At 41.0% G+C, this 16,635-nt stretch overlaps 1 protein-coding gene across 4 annotated transcripts in view; it reads right to left on the bottom strand.

Moving 5' to 3' along the window:
• RAPGEF6 (Rap guanine nucleotide exchange factor 6) overlaps positions 1–16,635 on the bottom strand; it is a 116,024-nt gene that overhangs the window by 20,611 nt on the left and 78,778 nt on the right. For 3 of the 4 annotated variants that reach the window (XM_080627496.1, XM_080627498.1, XM_080627499.1), the window contains 10 exons: positions 15,812–15,919; positions 15,251–15,454; positions 14,299–14,407; positions 12,097–12,340; positions 11,605–11,762; positions 8,428–8,668; positions 6,897–7,280; positions 4,683–4,894; positions 3,488–3,611; positions 1,296–1,319 (listed from right to left, as the gene is read on the bottom strand). In XM_080627496.1, coding sequence (XP_080483622.1) covers positions 1,296–1,319; positions 3,488–3,611; positions 4,683–4,894; positions 6,897–7,280; positions 8,428–8,668; positions 11,605–11,762; positions 12,097–12,340; positions 14,299–14,407; positions 15,251–15,454; positions 15,812–15,919 — 1,808 coding nt within the window. The remainder of the gene's footprint in view (positions 1–1,295; positions 1,320–3,487; positions 3,612–4,682; positions 4,895–6,896; positions 7,281–8,427; positions 8,669–11,604; positions 11,763–12,096; positions 12,341–14,298; positions 14,408–15,250; positions 15,455–15,811; positions 15,920–16,635) is intronic. The other variant, XM_080627497.1, reaches the window with a different exon arrangement.

The raw sequence follows: 16,635 nt of genomic DNA, 5'->3' as shown, positions 1-16,635 counted from the left end.
GCATGACAGACTGTTCATACCTATTCAAACCAAGGGGCACTCCTACCTCCTCTGGGTAAGAACAGAGCTAATAACTATTATATGCTGAAACAATATACTACATCATGTTTATTTTTAATGGTATAAATACTTTATTGCTTACATACACACTGCTTTTAAGTCTGGACTTGCCTTTTCAAGGCAATTTAATCCAATTTCCTTTAAAAATGATTCTTCCCTTATTCCCTTGTGTTCCCAGTAATCCCAAGGGCTAGAAACAACTCCAGCTGGGTCTAAGCCATTCCCCCCAGGCGCTGTACACCACGAGTGGGTGATTACCGATCACCCAACTGATTTCACATCAGGGACCTGTACCCAAACCTGGGCTCCTCTAGCACAAGTTCTGGCACTGTCCCCATCACTGCTGGAGGGGTAAATCTGTTCTCTGCACACAAGTGCCTGAATACTCATAGATAACAAACTTAATTGCCACACTGGGCATCCCTGAGAGTGGCAAAGTGATGGCAGGGAGGGCAAAGCACCAGGAGCATCCCTGACTCTATCCTTTTAGGCACAATGTCAACATACTAACACACAGCTGGCTTTAAAACAGATGCCCCAATAAAAACAGAAGTAGAATTTCGAAGTGCAAAGGCACATAGGCTCAGGTACACAGGTAACAGTTTGATGGTCAAAAAGACACATAAGAACACCTAAAATATGGCTACGTGTCTTCCTAAAACCACTGCCGTGTGTCTGTCAGGAATTTTGTATCTCAGCACTCTCATTTGTAGTCATCTCATTATTCAATCCTTGCACAATCAAACCTCCCAGGGAAGTCAAGGAGGATTTTGGTGTATGAAATGTGAGATACAGTTTAAATATAGACTACAAATAAATGCTTTGAAGCTTGAACTCAAACTTCAGGGGGGAAATCACCGTATCATTATCACAATTCATAATGTCCTCATAGTTTAAAATCCAAAATGGCTTAAACCGTCCTGTTACATGTTAAAAAGCAAGTTATTTGTTTCCCAAAATAGACTGCCTACCAATATAACTGCACAGCAGGGTTTTTTATATGCATAAAGCCAAAACTCAAATAACTTATCCAATACATAAAAGCAACTCAGAGTTCTTATAGCTGCAGTATAACGTTGACTGTAACCTCTTATTCCTGGTTTCCAAAATACATGTATTGCAGGGTTAATAAAATGCATGCTGTATTTCAGATGCATGCACTAAGGAGGAGGATGCAGTATGTTAAGAGTTGCATAATCTTTATTTATCTTAGTTGCATTCATCTCTACACTTACCCCAAACTTCTCCACCTCTTCTTCCTGTAAGCAAGAGCCATATACATTGAAGCATGTATTTGAACAGAAAAGCACAGGAAAAAAATAAAACAGTTGAGAGTCAGGAAGAAAGATGTAGACAGGAAAGAACAGAAAAGAAAGAGTTTCTATACGGCAACATTGTTCTCAAACAAGAACACGATGTTGGAATGGAATGCAAGGGCAGGACTTGCACAAACACTTCAACATGGAAGAACATCTATCAGTTTTCTGTTTCAAGTTTAACCTTTGAATTTAAAAACCAAGCTCCCATTAAGTTTCCTTATTAAGTATTTCCTCTAAGTCAAATTCAGTTTGGATGGAGCGAGCCAAAGCGGTTCAACTTATTCAAAGCGAAGAAAGTGTGCTTCAATTAATTTGCTCTTTGCACTAGGACTGCAGTGAGCGAATGAGAAACCATCAGTATTCAAGTTTATGATGCTGTTTTCCCTTGACTGCTTGCTGGAAAACAAGCTAGTCACCAAATACATGCTGAAAAAGTAGATGCTCTATATTAATCGGTAATGAACTCGCCAGCAAGTCTCATGTTGCCACTAACAAACATCTTTTCTTGTTAATTTTTAATCTTCAAAAGCATTTATTGGTGCTTCACAACACAAACTGATAGATCAAACACCAGAGGCAGTGAAAATGAATATAAATGATGTTGAAAATACGGATTTATTTTCTTTTAATCTTTGGCACTATCTCTGATATTAGATGCCGGAGCATTTTATGTCAGTGTGCATCCTTTAAATGATGGTCATTAAAATGTGCTGTGTAATTGTGAAAAACACACTAAAGCGAACTATTTACTATTAAATTCATTTAATGATTAGACTTCATTACGTCTCAGAAAGTGCATGGGGCATCAGGGAAATTTATTTATAGACTGATTTCATCTGTGAATGGGAAAGATTCTGAAAAGCAACCCTAACTGATCAGTAAGGAGCTGTATAACTTTATGTTAAAGAGGGAATTTGCTAATTCCAATTCAACAGTATGAAGGTGAATCAGATCCATCTTCAAACAACATTAACAAGGGATCTGTTCTTTTTGTCTCAAAACTCAACTGGACCCATTTTAAACAAAATGCCACTATTTCCTGACAGTCAGCCTTGCAAACATGATTCACCATCACCTGTGAATCCTGACCTCTGGAAGCCCACAGGGAGCCCAATCTCAGTGCTCTTATATATGCCACGTACCCTTGTATACGATATTTCCTTCCGCTGCACTGATGTAACTGACTTCATAAATCCAAGAGGATTACAACTCGGAGGTGACCTATCGACTGGAATTTAGTTAGGGCTTGTACAAAGCTCATTTTTTGGTATGTCATTTGTTGCAACTACCTAGTGATTCAGCAGAGGACATCACCTTGTCACCAACTCCCTTCCCAACTGCATCCTGAAGGATTTTTGTCTGGCCCATTAGTGCAAGACACAAGCTACAGTGCAAGGCACCACTACCCTCCTTAGCAGGGATCTGCAGGCATCAGGACCTGCACAGACACAAGAGAGTCCCTGATGCTTTTCAAGAGATGTAGGACATTATTTACCTCCACTGTCTATAAACTGGAGCTTATGAGCACCAGATTAGAAGTTGTGGTGCTTTTATTCCCCACTTTGCCAACACGAAGCCTGGTGATATTATGCATCAGGAGAAAAAACAAACCCCAAGAAAAAATAAACCAAGCAAAGCCCCTCCACTGCTTGCAGCCTGAACATATCACACATTACGTAGGTGGAGCAAGCTGTGCTTAGAACAAATAAAAATACTTTGTTTGGGTTTAATATGTTATCAGTGCGGTTTTGAAGCAGCATTTCAGATGTATACATGGGTGATTTAGGTGCTTTTTATATCTATCATATACAGATGTTATATCCCCCTCCCAAAACTCTGCTGGCACTAACATTTTATTTAGCAAAAATATGAATCACTGAACTTAGAACCTACTCTTCTTTCCTTATGAAAGACAGCAAATTGGTTCAGTAGTTATTAAAAGCTGGTCTTGGAAGCATCAATTGTATTGCCATAATTTGATCGAGACTGTGGTTCTGATGTAAATGTCAGTGGGAAGTTACACCATGAAACACAAAGGCACTGATGCACACACAGCCCCAGGTCCCCACCCAGCCCAGACACCTTCAATCCTACTGTAAAGTGCACACCTTTGTCTGAACATCACAGCCGGATCCATGTTTGCTGAGGTCATTCGGACAACTTGGCGAATTTCCTTGGCAATCATTCTGAGCTTCTCAAAGTTCACCAGGCCATCCACTCTGGAATCATTTCCTAGATAATGGAAACACACACATAAGGAAAGAAGGGAAACAAAACAAAGAGTCAGAAATACTTTCTAACAGGCAATGTGTTTCTAGTCACTCACGGTATCCGCTCCCTGTCCCTCCATCACCAAAACTGCCCTAATGGCAAAACACAAATACCATTAGGCCCACTCTGACCATCTAATATTGGTTTTGTTAATCTATTTCTAAAGTAACAAGCATCAGCAAGAGGAAAAAGGAGTAAGCGAATTATGTCCAAATTCACTGGCATAGATGATTAAATAATATAAATATAGAATCCCAGACTGGTTTGGGTTGGAAGGGACCTTCAAGCTCCTCCAGCTCCAACCCCTGCCACAGGCAGGGACCCCTTCCACTGGAGCAGCTTGCTCCAAGCCCCTGTGTCCAACCGGGCCTTGAACACTGCCAGGGATGGGGCAGCCACAGCTTCTCTGGGCACCCTGGGCCAGCGCCTCAGCACCCTCACAGGGAAGAACTTCTGCCTAATAGAACTGACATCAACAGCGTTCACATTCTGAAGTTAGTCCAAACAGCTCTGAAACATCACAACCAAGAATTGGGCGTATATGGAAATGCTTAAACTTAACCAATTGTGAACAGAACTTCGTGTAAAAGGAACAAAATGGAAATGTTTAAACAAAACCCATTGAAAACACTGAAAGCAGGAGTAGGAGGTGTTAGATCATTGTAGCTGCCTGAAAGCCACAACATGGAATGAAATCCTAGAAACACTGCAGCAACAAGTTCTTGTAAGAGGAGTATATACTTGAAGTAGAGTGACTACCAGTTAGCACTCATCTACTGTTCCACCTAAACCTTTGGACACCTGATGAAGATTAAGCATTGCTTTTAAAATATTAAAAATATACTTTTAATTTTTAATTTCTGTCTAGGAACAGCCTCTTCCATTATTCATGCACAGTTCTATTTTATTTTACTCCTACAAAGGACGCATCAAAAGCATCCTACCGGTGGCAGTTTCTTTTAAGCATCTGTTGAATCAGGGCTAAAGCATATTCAATGCTCAGTTTGTTATTTCTCTTGTGTCTGACATTACCTTCATGCAGAAAGGTGATATCCTTCTTGACAACAGGAAAAAGTGGAATAATTGGAGGCTGCATGCTCTGGCTGCTGAGGATGTTGCGGTATTTTGCCATGTTTCGAGATGGATCAAAGAGATCTTGAAGGTCTCGGAGGTGCTTTTCGTACTTGCTCGGTAACTTCTCCCAAGTGCCTCTGAGACGTGCTACTGGTGCTAGGTTTAACCCACTGGAAGGCAGATTGGTTTCATTATTAGCTGTTAGTGGAATCATTACCTTTCAAAAGGAAGTAAAGGGTTTGGGGTTTGTTTTAAGGATTAAAAATAGCTTTTCACAAGGCTAACTGTAAGGCTGGGTGAAAGCCAGGCTGCAAGCTGATCACAATAAACCTCTGCTGTTCACTCTTGTGAGCAAGAGAACTGTAAAAACCATGACTGCTTCCTATTCACAATGTACAAATTTCTACTTAGCCTGCCAAAACAATCCCTCTGTAACACAGGGCTGGTGCCCATTCAATTTAAGCACCACTTCTCTCCTGTAAAAACGTGTACCACAATAAGGACAAAAGGGTGGAGAATTAATGAGGTGAATACACAGCTACAGTGGCAAGTGAGAACAGTGCACAGCTTATCCCAAGCAAAAGCAGCAGGACCGCAGAGGACCATGTTTGGAGCATTTGTAAATGAGCACCAACAGACTGAGAATCAGAAGCAGCAGCAATGCTAAAACTTGTCATTGTGCTCTCATTAAGTAAAGACACATCCAGAATTAGCTGGATGTGATACAGGAAATTAAAATAATGGAAATGGATCCATCCTCCCTATTAGAATTTGTCACCAAGTTTGCTCATGAAATTCTGCAAAGACTACCTCGTAGCTGAGCTGGAAAGCGTCATTTTCTAGCATTCACAGTAAGTCCAGAATCACACAAGTAACAAATCTGCTATCCTAAGATTTTGAAAGCTTCAGAAACTTACTTTGCCTTTGCTTTATTCTTTTATAGAGATTTCTGCCCATGTTATTGTCAAATCACAAACAAAGCCTTCTCTCACATGAAAAATAAAGCATATGCCACCACGCAGCCCCCCTCTTTTACATGCTACATTAGGATGGTTATCTTTCTATTTCATGAAACATATGGCACCATATTGATATGCAAGGCAAGAAAGAGAACCCCCGTGGCATATGCTAACAAAAACGTATTCCTCTGGAAATCAGGGCAAGACAAAACCTAATTTATTGACTTCTTTTTTTGACCAAAGACCCTTTCAGTCACGGCCTGATGAGAGTTAACTGAGAAGCAGGAAGAGTCACTTCTCCACCCACAATAAATGATGAGGAATTAGGGAGCAGAATATAGAAATTAGATTCACTATCCACATGTGTATTCACCATGTAATGAGCAGCCCCAGCCCCCACCGCTGCCCAGTGCCCTTTAAGGAGATTCATTCATTATTTAATGTATGACTAAACAGAAGGCAACAGCATTCAAGAAACCGGCTAGACACAGAAAACAGTTAAAACTGGTATTTTCAAAGATGCTGGGATACAGCAAGAATCCAAATCTTTGTCCGACGAATCACAGCACCTTTACTTTTCTTCCTTAAAACCAGGGTATAAGATAATTGCAAAGAAAGGAAATGCTGAACTCATGCTGTTAAAGTAGCAGCATCCAGTATAAAACAGAAGAGAAAGTCTGAGTGTGCAAATGGAGAGTGAAATAAGAATAGATAAGGGAGCAGATGACAGGAAAGAATGGAAAAGAAAATGTAACTAAAACCAGAGTGATGTGAGGAAGTCCTTACAATGAAAGGAAGAAATAAAGTAATCTCATAATCACAGGCACGACTTGGTGCACACTGACATGGCAACAGCAACCAAGGAAAGAAGGGAAACGGGGTGCCAGAATGGAAATAACAGCAGTGCTCCGGCAGGTTTCCGACACTGCTCTTGTCCAACTCTTCTCTTTCCCTGCTAGGTAATGGTTAAAATAGAGACAGTGACATCAAGCACCAAGATACACTAAACTTCTGAGGAGGAGGAAGGAAAAGATGGCAGCGACAATGCACCCCTTTGTACAGTCTGGCTTTTGAAAAGCTTGGCAATTCCCTTCCAACCACCCCGCTCCATCAGTGATCTGTTCAGCATAAACCTATTTCTTTTCTTTCCAGTTAGATTATTAGAATTGCCTTTGACAGCACAAACCAGATCTGACAAATGGAAGCATTTTACCTTATAACTGCAAACATGGAATTGAAGTTCTTGCATTCTCGGCAATGGAGGGCAATTTTAATGAAATGCTTAATAATCTTCATCCTCTTGAGTTGGTTGGGCTCTGCTAGAATTTCCATGGCAACCCAGAAGGTCTCCTGATTGATGACATCTTCAAACTGTTTCAGGTGAGCATTTCCTGTCTTGGAGTCCAGCTTATAAAGGTCATCGATGTATTCTGTAGGCTCAATATTGCGGAAGAGTTCAAAGTCTCTCATGGAGAGCTGAGTGGCGACCTCAATGGTGCTCAGCTGTAGGAGGGAAATCTGGCTTTCTCTTAGCAGCTCTTGAGCATCCTCATCTGAGCATAAGGTCTCTGTCTCCATATTGTTTTTAAGATAATACCTGGAGAATAATTGAGTTACAATAAAACATTAGAGATGTGCTTCAGAGGGTTTGCGAACACAAAGGCATTGAACTACACCACTCAAAGTGGACATCACTGACCCCATGGGAGTGTTTATGTGAGAGTATTTGAGTGCTACTGTTGACAACACAGTGTAAAAGGGAAAGACGGAGACAAGAAGGGACAGCATAACCTTGTACTTTAGTGTAAGGTATCATCATTACTGAAGTAAAAAACCATTTCCAAAGCTGGTTTTATCTACTTCTTTGCTAGCATCTTCTGTCTCATTCTCCATAATACACTGTAACCTTCACCCTCAGAAAAAGCTCAGTTACTTTGCCATTTGTAAATTCAGCAGTGAAGTAACATTTTAAATACACGTAAGTCCTGAGACATCTCTCGTTAACGTATTTCTCCATTTCTCACACAAATTCAGTGCCATTTCTTACATAAATAGTGTGGCATATTACTATTTACATGAAGCACACAGTATTGAGGAAATGAAAATGTATCTGGAAAATTCATTTCCATGGTCCCAAGCAGATCCCTTTCAGATACACCAAAGTTAATTCCTCATAAATCCCCTCTGTTGCCTAGCAAAGACAACTAAAGAATTTTTTACTTAATAAACTTTCTTCTGGTATGGACCAGGTCATCAGATAAAACCGAAGCACTTAACATGTAAGAAACATTCACAACAGTTTACATAGAAATGGAAGAATTTATCTCAGGTTAGTATCAGTTCACTGCAAGATGACATCACTGAGAAAGAAAAGTTGTATGCTTTAATCCTGAAGTACATGTGGAAAGTGTCAGCGAAGATGTAAGTTTCTCCTTTTACACTGTAAGCCACTATATATGTTATCCCAAACTGCTATATTTAATTGTCATCAAGCAGCTGCTGTAGATCTGGGGAGGGGGTTTTGGGTTCACCAGCACTGGACACTGTTAAGATTCAACTGGACAGTGCGCTGGGACATACAGTCTAGGTTATGCTTTACCTACAAAGGTTGGACCAGATGATTCCCAAGGTCCCTTCCAATCTGGTGCTCTACGATCCCTCCCTGAATGGGATGGGATCTTACGGATGTTTCAATCCTATAAAGCAAAGGAATCCAAACCGAAGTTAAAACAAGGTGCATTTACCGTCCATTGAGTTGAATCCTGTCGGCCAACTTGGAGAACTGATCTGGGAGCCTCCGCTGTTTGATGACCCCCTCGGGGCTGACCGACACTTCGCAGAGGGAGTAGGTCTCGGGGGCGCCTGTCAAGTTGAATTCGTGGACGGCGTGACTCACCACCTCTTTCGCTGTAGTGTCTTTGCTGATGATAATGTAACAGCTCTGCTGATCTGCTTTGAAAACCCTGATTACCTGATCTGGAATATCTGAAATAAGAGAGTAACATCATGTAACATGTGTGAAGTTACTTTTCCCTTGAAAAGAAACAAGGTCATTTACTGCTTCTTTTGATAGCCAGAAAACAGAAAAAACAGCTAGCAGGGGGAAAAAAAGCCATGCTGGCCGTAATAAATATGCATTAAAATGTTCAGCTTTGAGAAGCAAACAAGAGGACTCTGCTCCTTCCTGCATTTCCACTTTATGATCCCACGACCACAATCGAAGTACGACACTCCTAGATACACTGCTAAGCTGCACGCTGTCCTTCTCAGCGTGTCTCAGAATTGTTGGCAGCATCATTTATTCCTTCTTTGGCTCTTTTGTCTTTGCGAGACACGTGCCAGGGCACTCTTCCCAGGGATGGGAAGCCATGGATGGGCTGCGGGCAGGAGGCTGGGAAGAGCAAAGGAGATGTGGTTGTTCCCATAACTAGCTGCAAACTTTTACACTCACTATCTCACCCTGAAGGAGCTAAGCTGCTGCCAGCAGTTAATTCTTTGGCTAGTGTACTTATTTATAGCACATTTCATGTATTATAAATGCATTAGAGAGCAGCTTTCTCAGAGGCAGCCTACAGCAGGAAATAAATATCTGAAGAAACACACATTTCATCTACAGCTTGATGACTGGAAATAATTTGCTCCATTACAGAAGACTTGATTTTCATAATAAAACTGATGGGGAAATCAAGTCAAGAGGCGGAGTGCGCACTGATTTAAAACTTAGGGAAGCAGCTTGCCACCCTCCTTAGTCTGAAGACTAAAACCTCACCAGTTCTTTGCAGACCTAAGAAGGTGGGAGGCTCAGCCTTCTCCAGAGCCTGATGCTAGTCAAAAACCAGGCTGGATGTGCCATTAACTCCTGGATCAGCAATTCCAAGGGAGAGAAGTGAGGAGCTGTTATTACAGCAACAGCCTCCAAAACAGTTTCCACCCACTGGAAAAAAGAAAGTCTCAGCATAGCCTGTAGCTAAACTGGAAGATGGGACGAAACAGGGCGCTTCAAAACCCCCATCTGACTGAAAACAAATTCTACTGACAATTTCATTCTTATGACTATCTCATTCCCAGAACAGTCTCATTAATAGCTGGGGACTAGCTGAAACTGAAAAGCTCCATGCATACAATGAACGGGGGCAATAAAACACAGAAATAAGTATTATGTACTGATTTGAGAGTGAAAGTAGCGAAAATGACACACTGAGTAACTGGAAATGCTGCACTCATCAAAATCATAACAAGTCAACAGAGGAGGCCAACATCTGTACCTTGGTATCAACATACCTAAACATCAGAACACACTCAAGGTAGGAAACCAAAAACTGAAGTGTAATTTAGGGGGAAAAAGGGAAAAAACACAAAACCCAACCAAAACTGAGCGCAACTTCTGACAGCTGAGGGGAATTTCTATTATGAACATGTCTGTCTTTGCTTTTAAGCAGGTGAACTATAGATATATGCATATATATAATTATTTTCTTCTGCATTATACAGCTTGCGTTGACAATACAAAACACATTTCAAGTTTGCATGCACATGGCTTTAGTCACACAGAGTCCAACAGAACAGACATGATCTCCAACTACAGCATCATCTAAAATCTCAGTTTCGTAACAGGGACATAAGCAACTTCATTCCTCAAAGCAAGGTCACAGAGAAGCAAAGGAAACTGCCAAAGGTCATCAGCGTGTTGGTGGCAGAAATGGGAATAAAACGCAGGTCTCAGCCTCAGCACAGCACCATGCCTGGAAAGAAAACCTATGGGTTTGTTTTATTTGAGGGAAGATTATGGGGCAAAGGACTATCTAATGCCCTAACAGTAATAGCATTGTCAACGCAACGTAAGAAAGTGTTAAGTTTAACAGGCAAGCCATGCAGTATTAAGGTCTACAGGATGCTGTACATCAGGATACTTACAGTAAAACCCAACAGCTGCGGGCAGGAGAAAAGAAAACACCACGTCAGCATCAAATCAAGATCTAGATGTTTACAGAACTGATCAAGTGTATGTAGTGCACTGTCACAAGTACTTTGGTTTGCTCTGCTATCCAAAAGTGACAGCATATTTGTTATAGTAAACATATAGTAAAGGATTAGTTATCAACATTTGATACTCTGCAGTAACTTGTACAGTATTAAATGAAGATTCTTAGAGAACGTGTGTGACTCTCACGCAGGCAGCAAGAACCTGGATTTTCAGCATAAAAGGGAACCTAACTCCTATGGACATTTATGCAATTGATCGGATGTATCTGCATACATTCCTTTTAAAGGGAAAACCTGCAAATTCACCCTACGTCGTAGCCACAAGGCACTTTACAGAACATGTATTTACACACAGAACTTACACTTGAAATAGGGAAACAAGATTCTGACTTCCCACATTTACAGGCATGTAATAAATGCCTCCTGCAGCCACCAGTTCCTACAGTGACAGCAATGAAAGCCCAGACCACACATTCCAAAACATCTTGCAGTTTTTCAGACATACAGGATGTAATGCTTGACATTGTACGTAAGACATTAACATCACTGTTGGTACCATGGCAGCCCTATTCCATCCACAATACTGCTTGAAATATATATTTGAAGATGATGGATGGACAAATCAAATCATCGGGAGTACCAGTATTGGGAAGAGATGACAAAAGAGAAAGGTGCAGACAAGGACACTGCTTCCATCAGAGCTCTGGTAAACTCCAGTAAATCAAAGACTCTCAGAGGTGGCAAAATATATTACTTTGTGAAAACAAGCTAAGTGTCACATTACCAAAAAGCTCCAGACTGGACCTGTTAGAGGCACAAGATAAAGAGGCAACTGCACTCGGTGTGTTTGACGCTAAAAGATGTAAAAGATGTAATTTTCCTCCTGAACCAGCTGCCTTGAAATGATCCTGTAAATCAAGCTAATGCTGCTGGCTTACCTGAAGGATTAGAGAAGTCCAGGATGCTAGTTGTAGGCTGCAAGAGGTCAGGGCTGCTGGAGGAGAGGGTTCCCGGAATGGGCATGATGGCCAGGCTGTGCCTGCACTGCCGCGTTCCTACAATGCTGTCGTCCTGCGACTGGCTCACGCTCCCGTCGCTGCAAAAGAGGTTGGATTCAATTGTGTGCATTAAGCTCCTTAGATTCATCTTGGGGGGAATTTAAGAAACTGAGAAAAGTAATGGCACTCAGATGTGATAACTGCACGTTGCAGACAGGCTTTCAGAAAAAGGACAGAGAAAAAGCATATCAGAAAGTGTTCAAATGGTCGCTGGTCTCGTTCTGCATTTATGGGTCAGATTTGCAGTTTAAAAATCGTATTTAAAACCCCCAATATAACTAACACGAAGCAAATGACTGGAGATATTCAGCAACTAAAATATCACAACTTAGGGAGGAACGACTGCGTTGGGACCAGTAGAATGTGACAAACCTGAACAGTTTTGGAGGCAAGATGCTGAATCGGGTCTTGTCCAAAATTTTCCTGATTCTGTTTCTCCCACCAGATACAGTGTTTGCTTTCATCTTCTTGTTGCCTTTTTCACAGGGAAACATCTGTTCCACATCTCCAGGCATATCTGGGATGGAGTAACGGTTGTTCTTCTTTTCTGCGATTTTGGGAATATGTGGAATTCCGTTCTTCTCTTGTCCTATCCTGCAGAGCAGCTCCTTAAACACTGTAAGAGAAGATACAGTCATTGTGAGTGCCCGTTGCACACTTAAAACTTCACAATGAATTCTTCTTTCCTTTCAACCCTTCTGTTTCCCACATCCATGCAGTTAAAGCAAGCCAGACAGTTATAAACCAGGCAGTGCACTGCATTTTAACTTTGACTCTAAGGGTGTCAGTCTTTTCAGATTTAAGTTTTGCTTTTGATTACCTTGGCAGAAAGAGCAATCCCCTTAATGTTCCATAAAACAATCAAACATTCTGAACAGCACAGTTCTCCCAACTGCTTTTGAAATTAGCACATATCACAGCCAATTGAACAGACCTGGTCTGCTGTTTCCAGGTAGATTATAAGGAAATATCATGTTCATGGCAATCAGCTCTATGTATTTATTGCCTGTGTTGTCTGCATCTTTTACGTAATGGAGCGCAGATGCTTCTGCAAGGATAACTGCAAGGCAGACCGATACTCTCCAAAACTGCCTTTATTTGCTTTTAGTAATGCTACAGAACAGAAGCTGCATCAAATTTCCTATTGCATTTATCAAAGTAAGCCAGTCTATTACCAACACTGGCATCCCAAAGATAAAAGTCCATGGAGAAGACAGTGGTTACGTTCTTTGTATTTCTTCCCGCAAATAAATTAAACACAAATCGATCAGATTGGTTTATTAATTCAAATTATTTCTCTACAGATCTTTTCAGAAATCTTTTTCAACCACTGAAGTCAGAAATCCAGGATTTTGTCTTGTAAACATGGCGATCCTGGGAGAATGCAGAACGCTACAGAGGAAATTACTCAGATTGTCCCTATGAGCAAAACAACCAGGACTTTCTGTATAGAAAATCCCAGTCAAATTCCTTATTTCTATCATGTACTCGAATTTCAGGCTACCAGCTTCACAGTATAGATTCAAATGTAAGAACAGGAATTGCTCCTTGTCAGCACCAGGTGCTTAGCACTCAATTAAAAAGACAGGATAATAAGTATCACTGTTGACAAAAGCTTCAAGACATGAATCCATTCAAATTTATCAGAGAAATCACTTGGAAATTGTAGCAGGCAGCACAAAGCTATGAGAATCCATTGTCAATGTATGCTGCTAACATTTATAATACAAATGAACCATCTATCCCTGTCTCAGTTACAGTTCTGCTTTATTTTATGTCATTTCACATGATTGTGGACCGTCAGTTACGGTGGGGTTTTAGGCTTTTTGGAATTAAAAAGCAACTGCTCAGACCTTGAAGCTTTTTACCTGCACCGTGATAAACAGAACGTAATAACTGACAAGAAAATCAATAGGGACCAAGGGCAGGTAACGGGGGGGAAGAAAGTAGAAGGAAACCATCAGGAAGTCTCAGATACAACTACAGAGGAAGGAGCTATCTTGGGCCCAGCCTCGTTCTTTCTATAGCTACCGTTATTCTGTTGCCTGAAGGGGATTATGGAAGAAGAACAGATGATCTGACTGAGATTTTGAAGAGGTATTTATGTGTTTATATTCACACTGACAATTAAGAGCCAACATTTCTATGTCATATCGTTTTTTATATCCCCTTCTCAATTTACCCTATCATTCTTACAGCCATTATAAAAACTCTGACAAAGCCCAGTTTCACATTTTTGCTGGGTTTTGGCAAAAAATCTTTTGGTCCGGATCCCTTGGCTCTGTTTCAGCCCTATCACACGAAGGGACGTTAAAGCTGCTGAAACAGTCATTTTGGACTTCTCAGGGAGGACAGAGCTGCCCACGGCTGGCTTTGTGCCACTCAACGTGCAGCCCCTGGCACAGGAGAACTTCTCCGAGGAAATGGAGGCACAATGAGGGGACTTCCGCACAACTTCTCACTCCTGGAGTGAGGTTGAGAAAGAAAGGTGGAATCTTAATGCACTTCTAGAGCCAGAAACACTGGAGTTTTCTTCCCGTACACAGAAATACATCATATATGAAGTCTACTCACCAAAAATGTTTGTTTTTACAGTGATGGAGAGGTGAGTGTTGTTCCTTAAGATCTCCAGAGCTTTTACAAAGGTAATGTTCTCAAAATTCTGTCCATTTACTTCCATTATCTTTAAGGAGAAATAAAAATAGGGACTATTAGGAGAACAACTATTTGACAGACTTATAAATACAAAGGCGACAATACAGGTACAGTGACATAGAAAATTTCTAGAAGTTAACACAGCATCTTTACAGCAGTTGTAGGATGAAAACACTCCTTGGAAAATAACTAACTTCATCATGTCAGTGAAGTTACATCCTGTGAGTGAGGTCCTCCTCCAGTTCTACCTGACAAATGCTTTAAATACATTTATTTTCTGTGTTCATCTTGCAATTGGGAACTGCACCTGAATCAAAAGTAGTGGATCATGAACCATGGAGCTGATATTTCATCTAAGGCTGGATGTTGTGGCTGTCCCATCCGTGGCAGTGCCCAAGGCCAGGTTGGATGGGGCTTGGAGCAAGCTGCTCTAGTGGAAGGTGTTCCTGCCCATGGCAGGGGGTTGGAACTGGATGAGCTTTAAGGTCCCTTCCAACCCACACCATTCCATGATTCTATGATCTTCACCTAGAGTGAACTGCCATTGCTCCACCAGCCTCAGTGAACAGGGATGACCCACACAAGGTGGGAATCAATCCAACAAAACAATCTGATGGCTTCAAATTAACCATATCGCCTATCAGAAAGTTCCCTAAAATAACTACGATTTGGTTTCTTTTCCCATTCTGGTTCTGAAATACTTTGAAAACTCTGTAATAGAAACCCATTTAACACATGCAAACTGGAGCTGAACTGTGCCGTTCACAACAGGACACCAGCCAGTTGTTTGCTTTCAGGAAATAACATCTTCTGCCGAGAACACTATGGTTGGTTGAACAAGAGTATTTTACATGCACTTCATTCTTTTTACCTGGTCTCCACGCTTAAGCCCAGCTTCCGCCGCTTTACTGCCCATTTCCACAGTCTCTACAAAAATACCAAACCCTTTGTCGCTTCCTCCGAGGAGGCTGAAGAACAGAGGCGAGTCTCTAGAAGGTTTCTGCAGGGTAATTTGTCTCCATTTGGCTTTGGCAGCACAGGCAATATTCAGCAATCTGAGATGGCCTTTCATTTTCTGCAACACAAAAGACAGCAACATAAAACTGAGCTCGATTTTCCTAGAAATGGAAAAACCTGTTGTGAAAAACACCCCAAGTGCCAGAAAAAGGAGTTTTGATGCCATGCAGTCAAATCTTACTAAATAAACCTCGTCCTCTTCTGCAGTAATACAAAACCACATAAAAGAGTGCCCTGTGTACTATTTTATATGGGCTTTATATCTAAATACATATTTAAGAACAACTAAGTCCATGTTAAAAGCATCTATTAACTGTTAGACTGATAGACTCCAATGTATTAGTCACTGGTAACGCACTGGCAAATGAAGAAGTGCACTATTAGGAAGTACGACCCCCTTCTATTTCGCTCCTACCGTATCTTCCAAGTTCTTCTCAAATTCCTCCAGGAATCGAGTCATAGCAGGATCTCCTTCAAAGTCATTGAAATGATTGTTCACCCACAGCAAGACCACTCTGGTAACCTGGAAAACAAAAATACCAAATCATGTCTATATATAAATGTAAAGGCGCCCATGATTGTTCTCCTATAAACTTTAATCTTATAGATTAACATAGAACAACATATGACAGAGTACTGCATCTGTTCACAAATAGAGGCAGAAGACATTTACAGTTGAAATCATCTTCTCTCTTCCTTTCATTGTAGGAACAAATCTTAGGCCTAATTGTCTCCACCGCCCAGTACTTAATGGTGCACAATTCCATCTTCTAAGTTAAATCTTCCTTATGCTGTTTATAAAACTTATCTTAGAATCATAGAACAGTTAGGGTTGGAAAGGACCTTAAGATCATCCAGTTCCAACCCCCCTGTCATGGGCAGGGACACCTCACACTAAACCATGCCACCCAAGGCCTCACCACACCAAGGATGGAGCATTCACAACCTCCCTGGGCAACCCATTCCAGTGCCTCATCTTTTAAAGCATCCTTATGATCTCCTTAAAGAAAGTTCTAAGAAGCATGCTTTGATAACAGAAACTTTCAGTTAAATCTTCTGGTTGCTTTCCTATGTGCAACAGTTACGACCGTTCGTTATAAATATTTTATCCACCCACATCACACAAAGGTTGGTCTACAGCAGTTTCTCTTCTAAAAATAAACAATTTTCTCTTTTATTTGCTGAGACAGTTTTCCTTTACTTTCCTTTTCTTAATAGACAGCAGCAGCCAAGATCAAC

Source organism: Psittacula echo, assembly GCF_963264785.1.
Source record: "Psittacula echo genome assembly, chromosome: 11".
NCBI lineage: Eukaryota > Metazoa > Chordata > Aves > Psittaciformes > Psittacidae > Psittacula > Psittacula echo.
The sequence above is the reverse complement of the archived record's forward strand: the minus strand, read 5'-3'. Positions and strand labels throughout refer to the sequence as shown.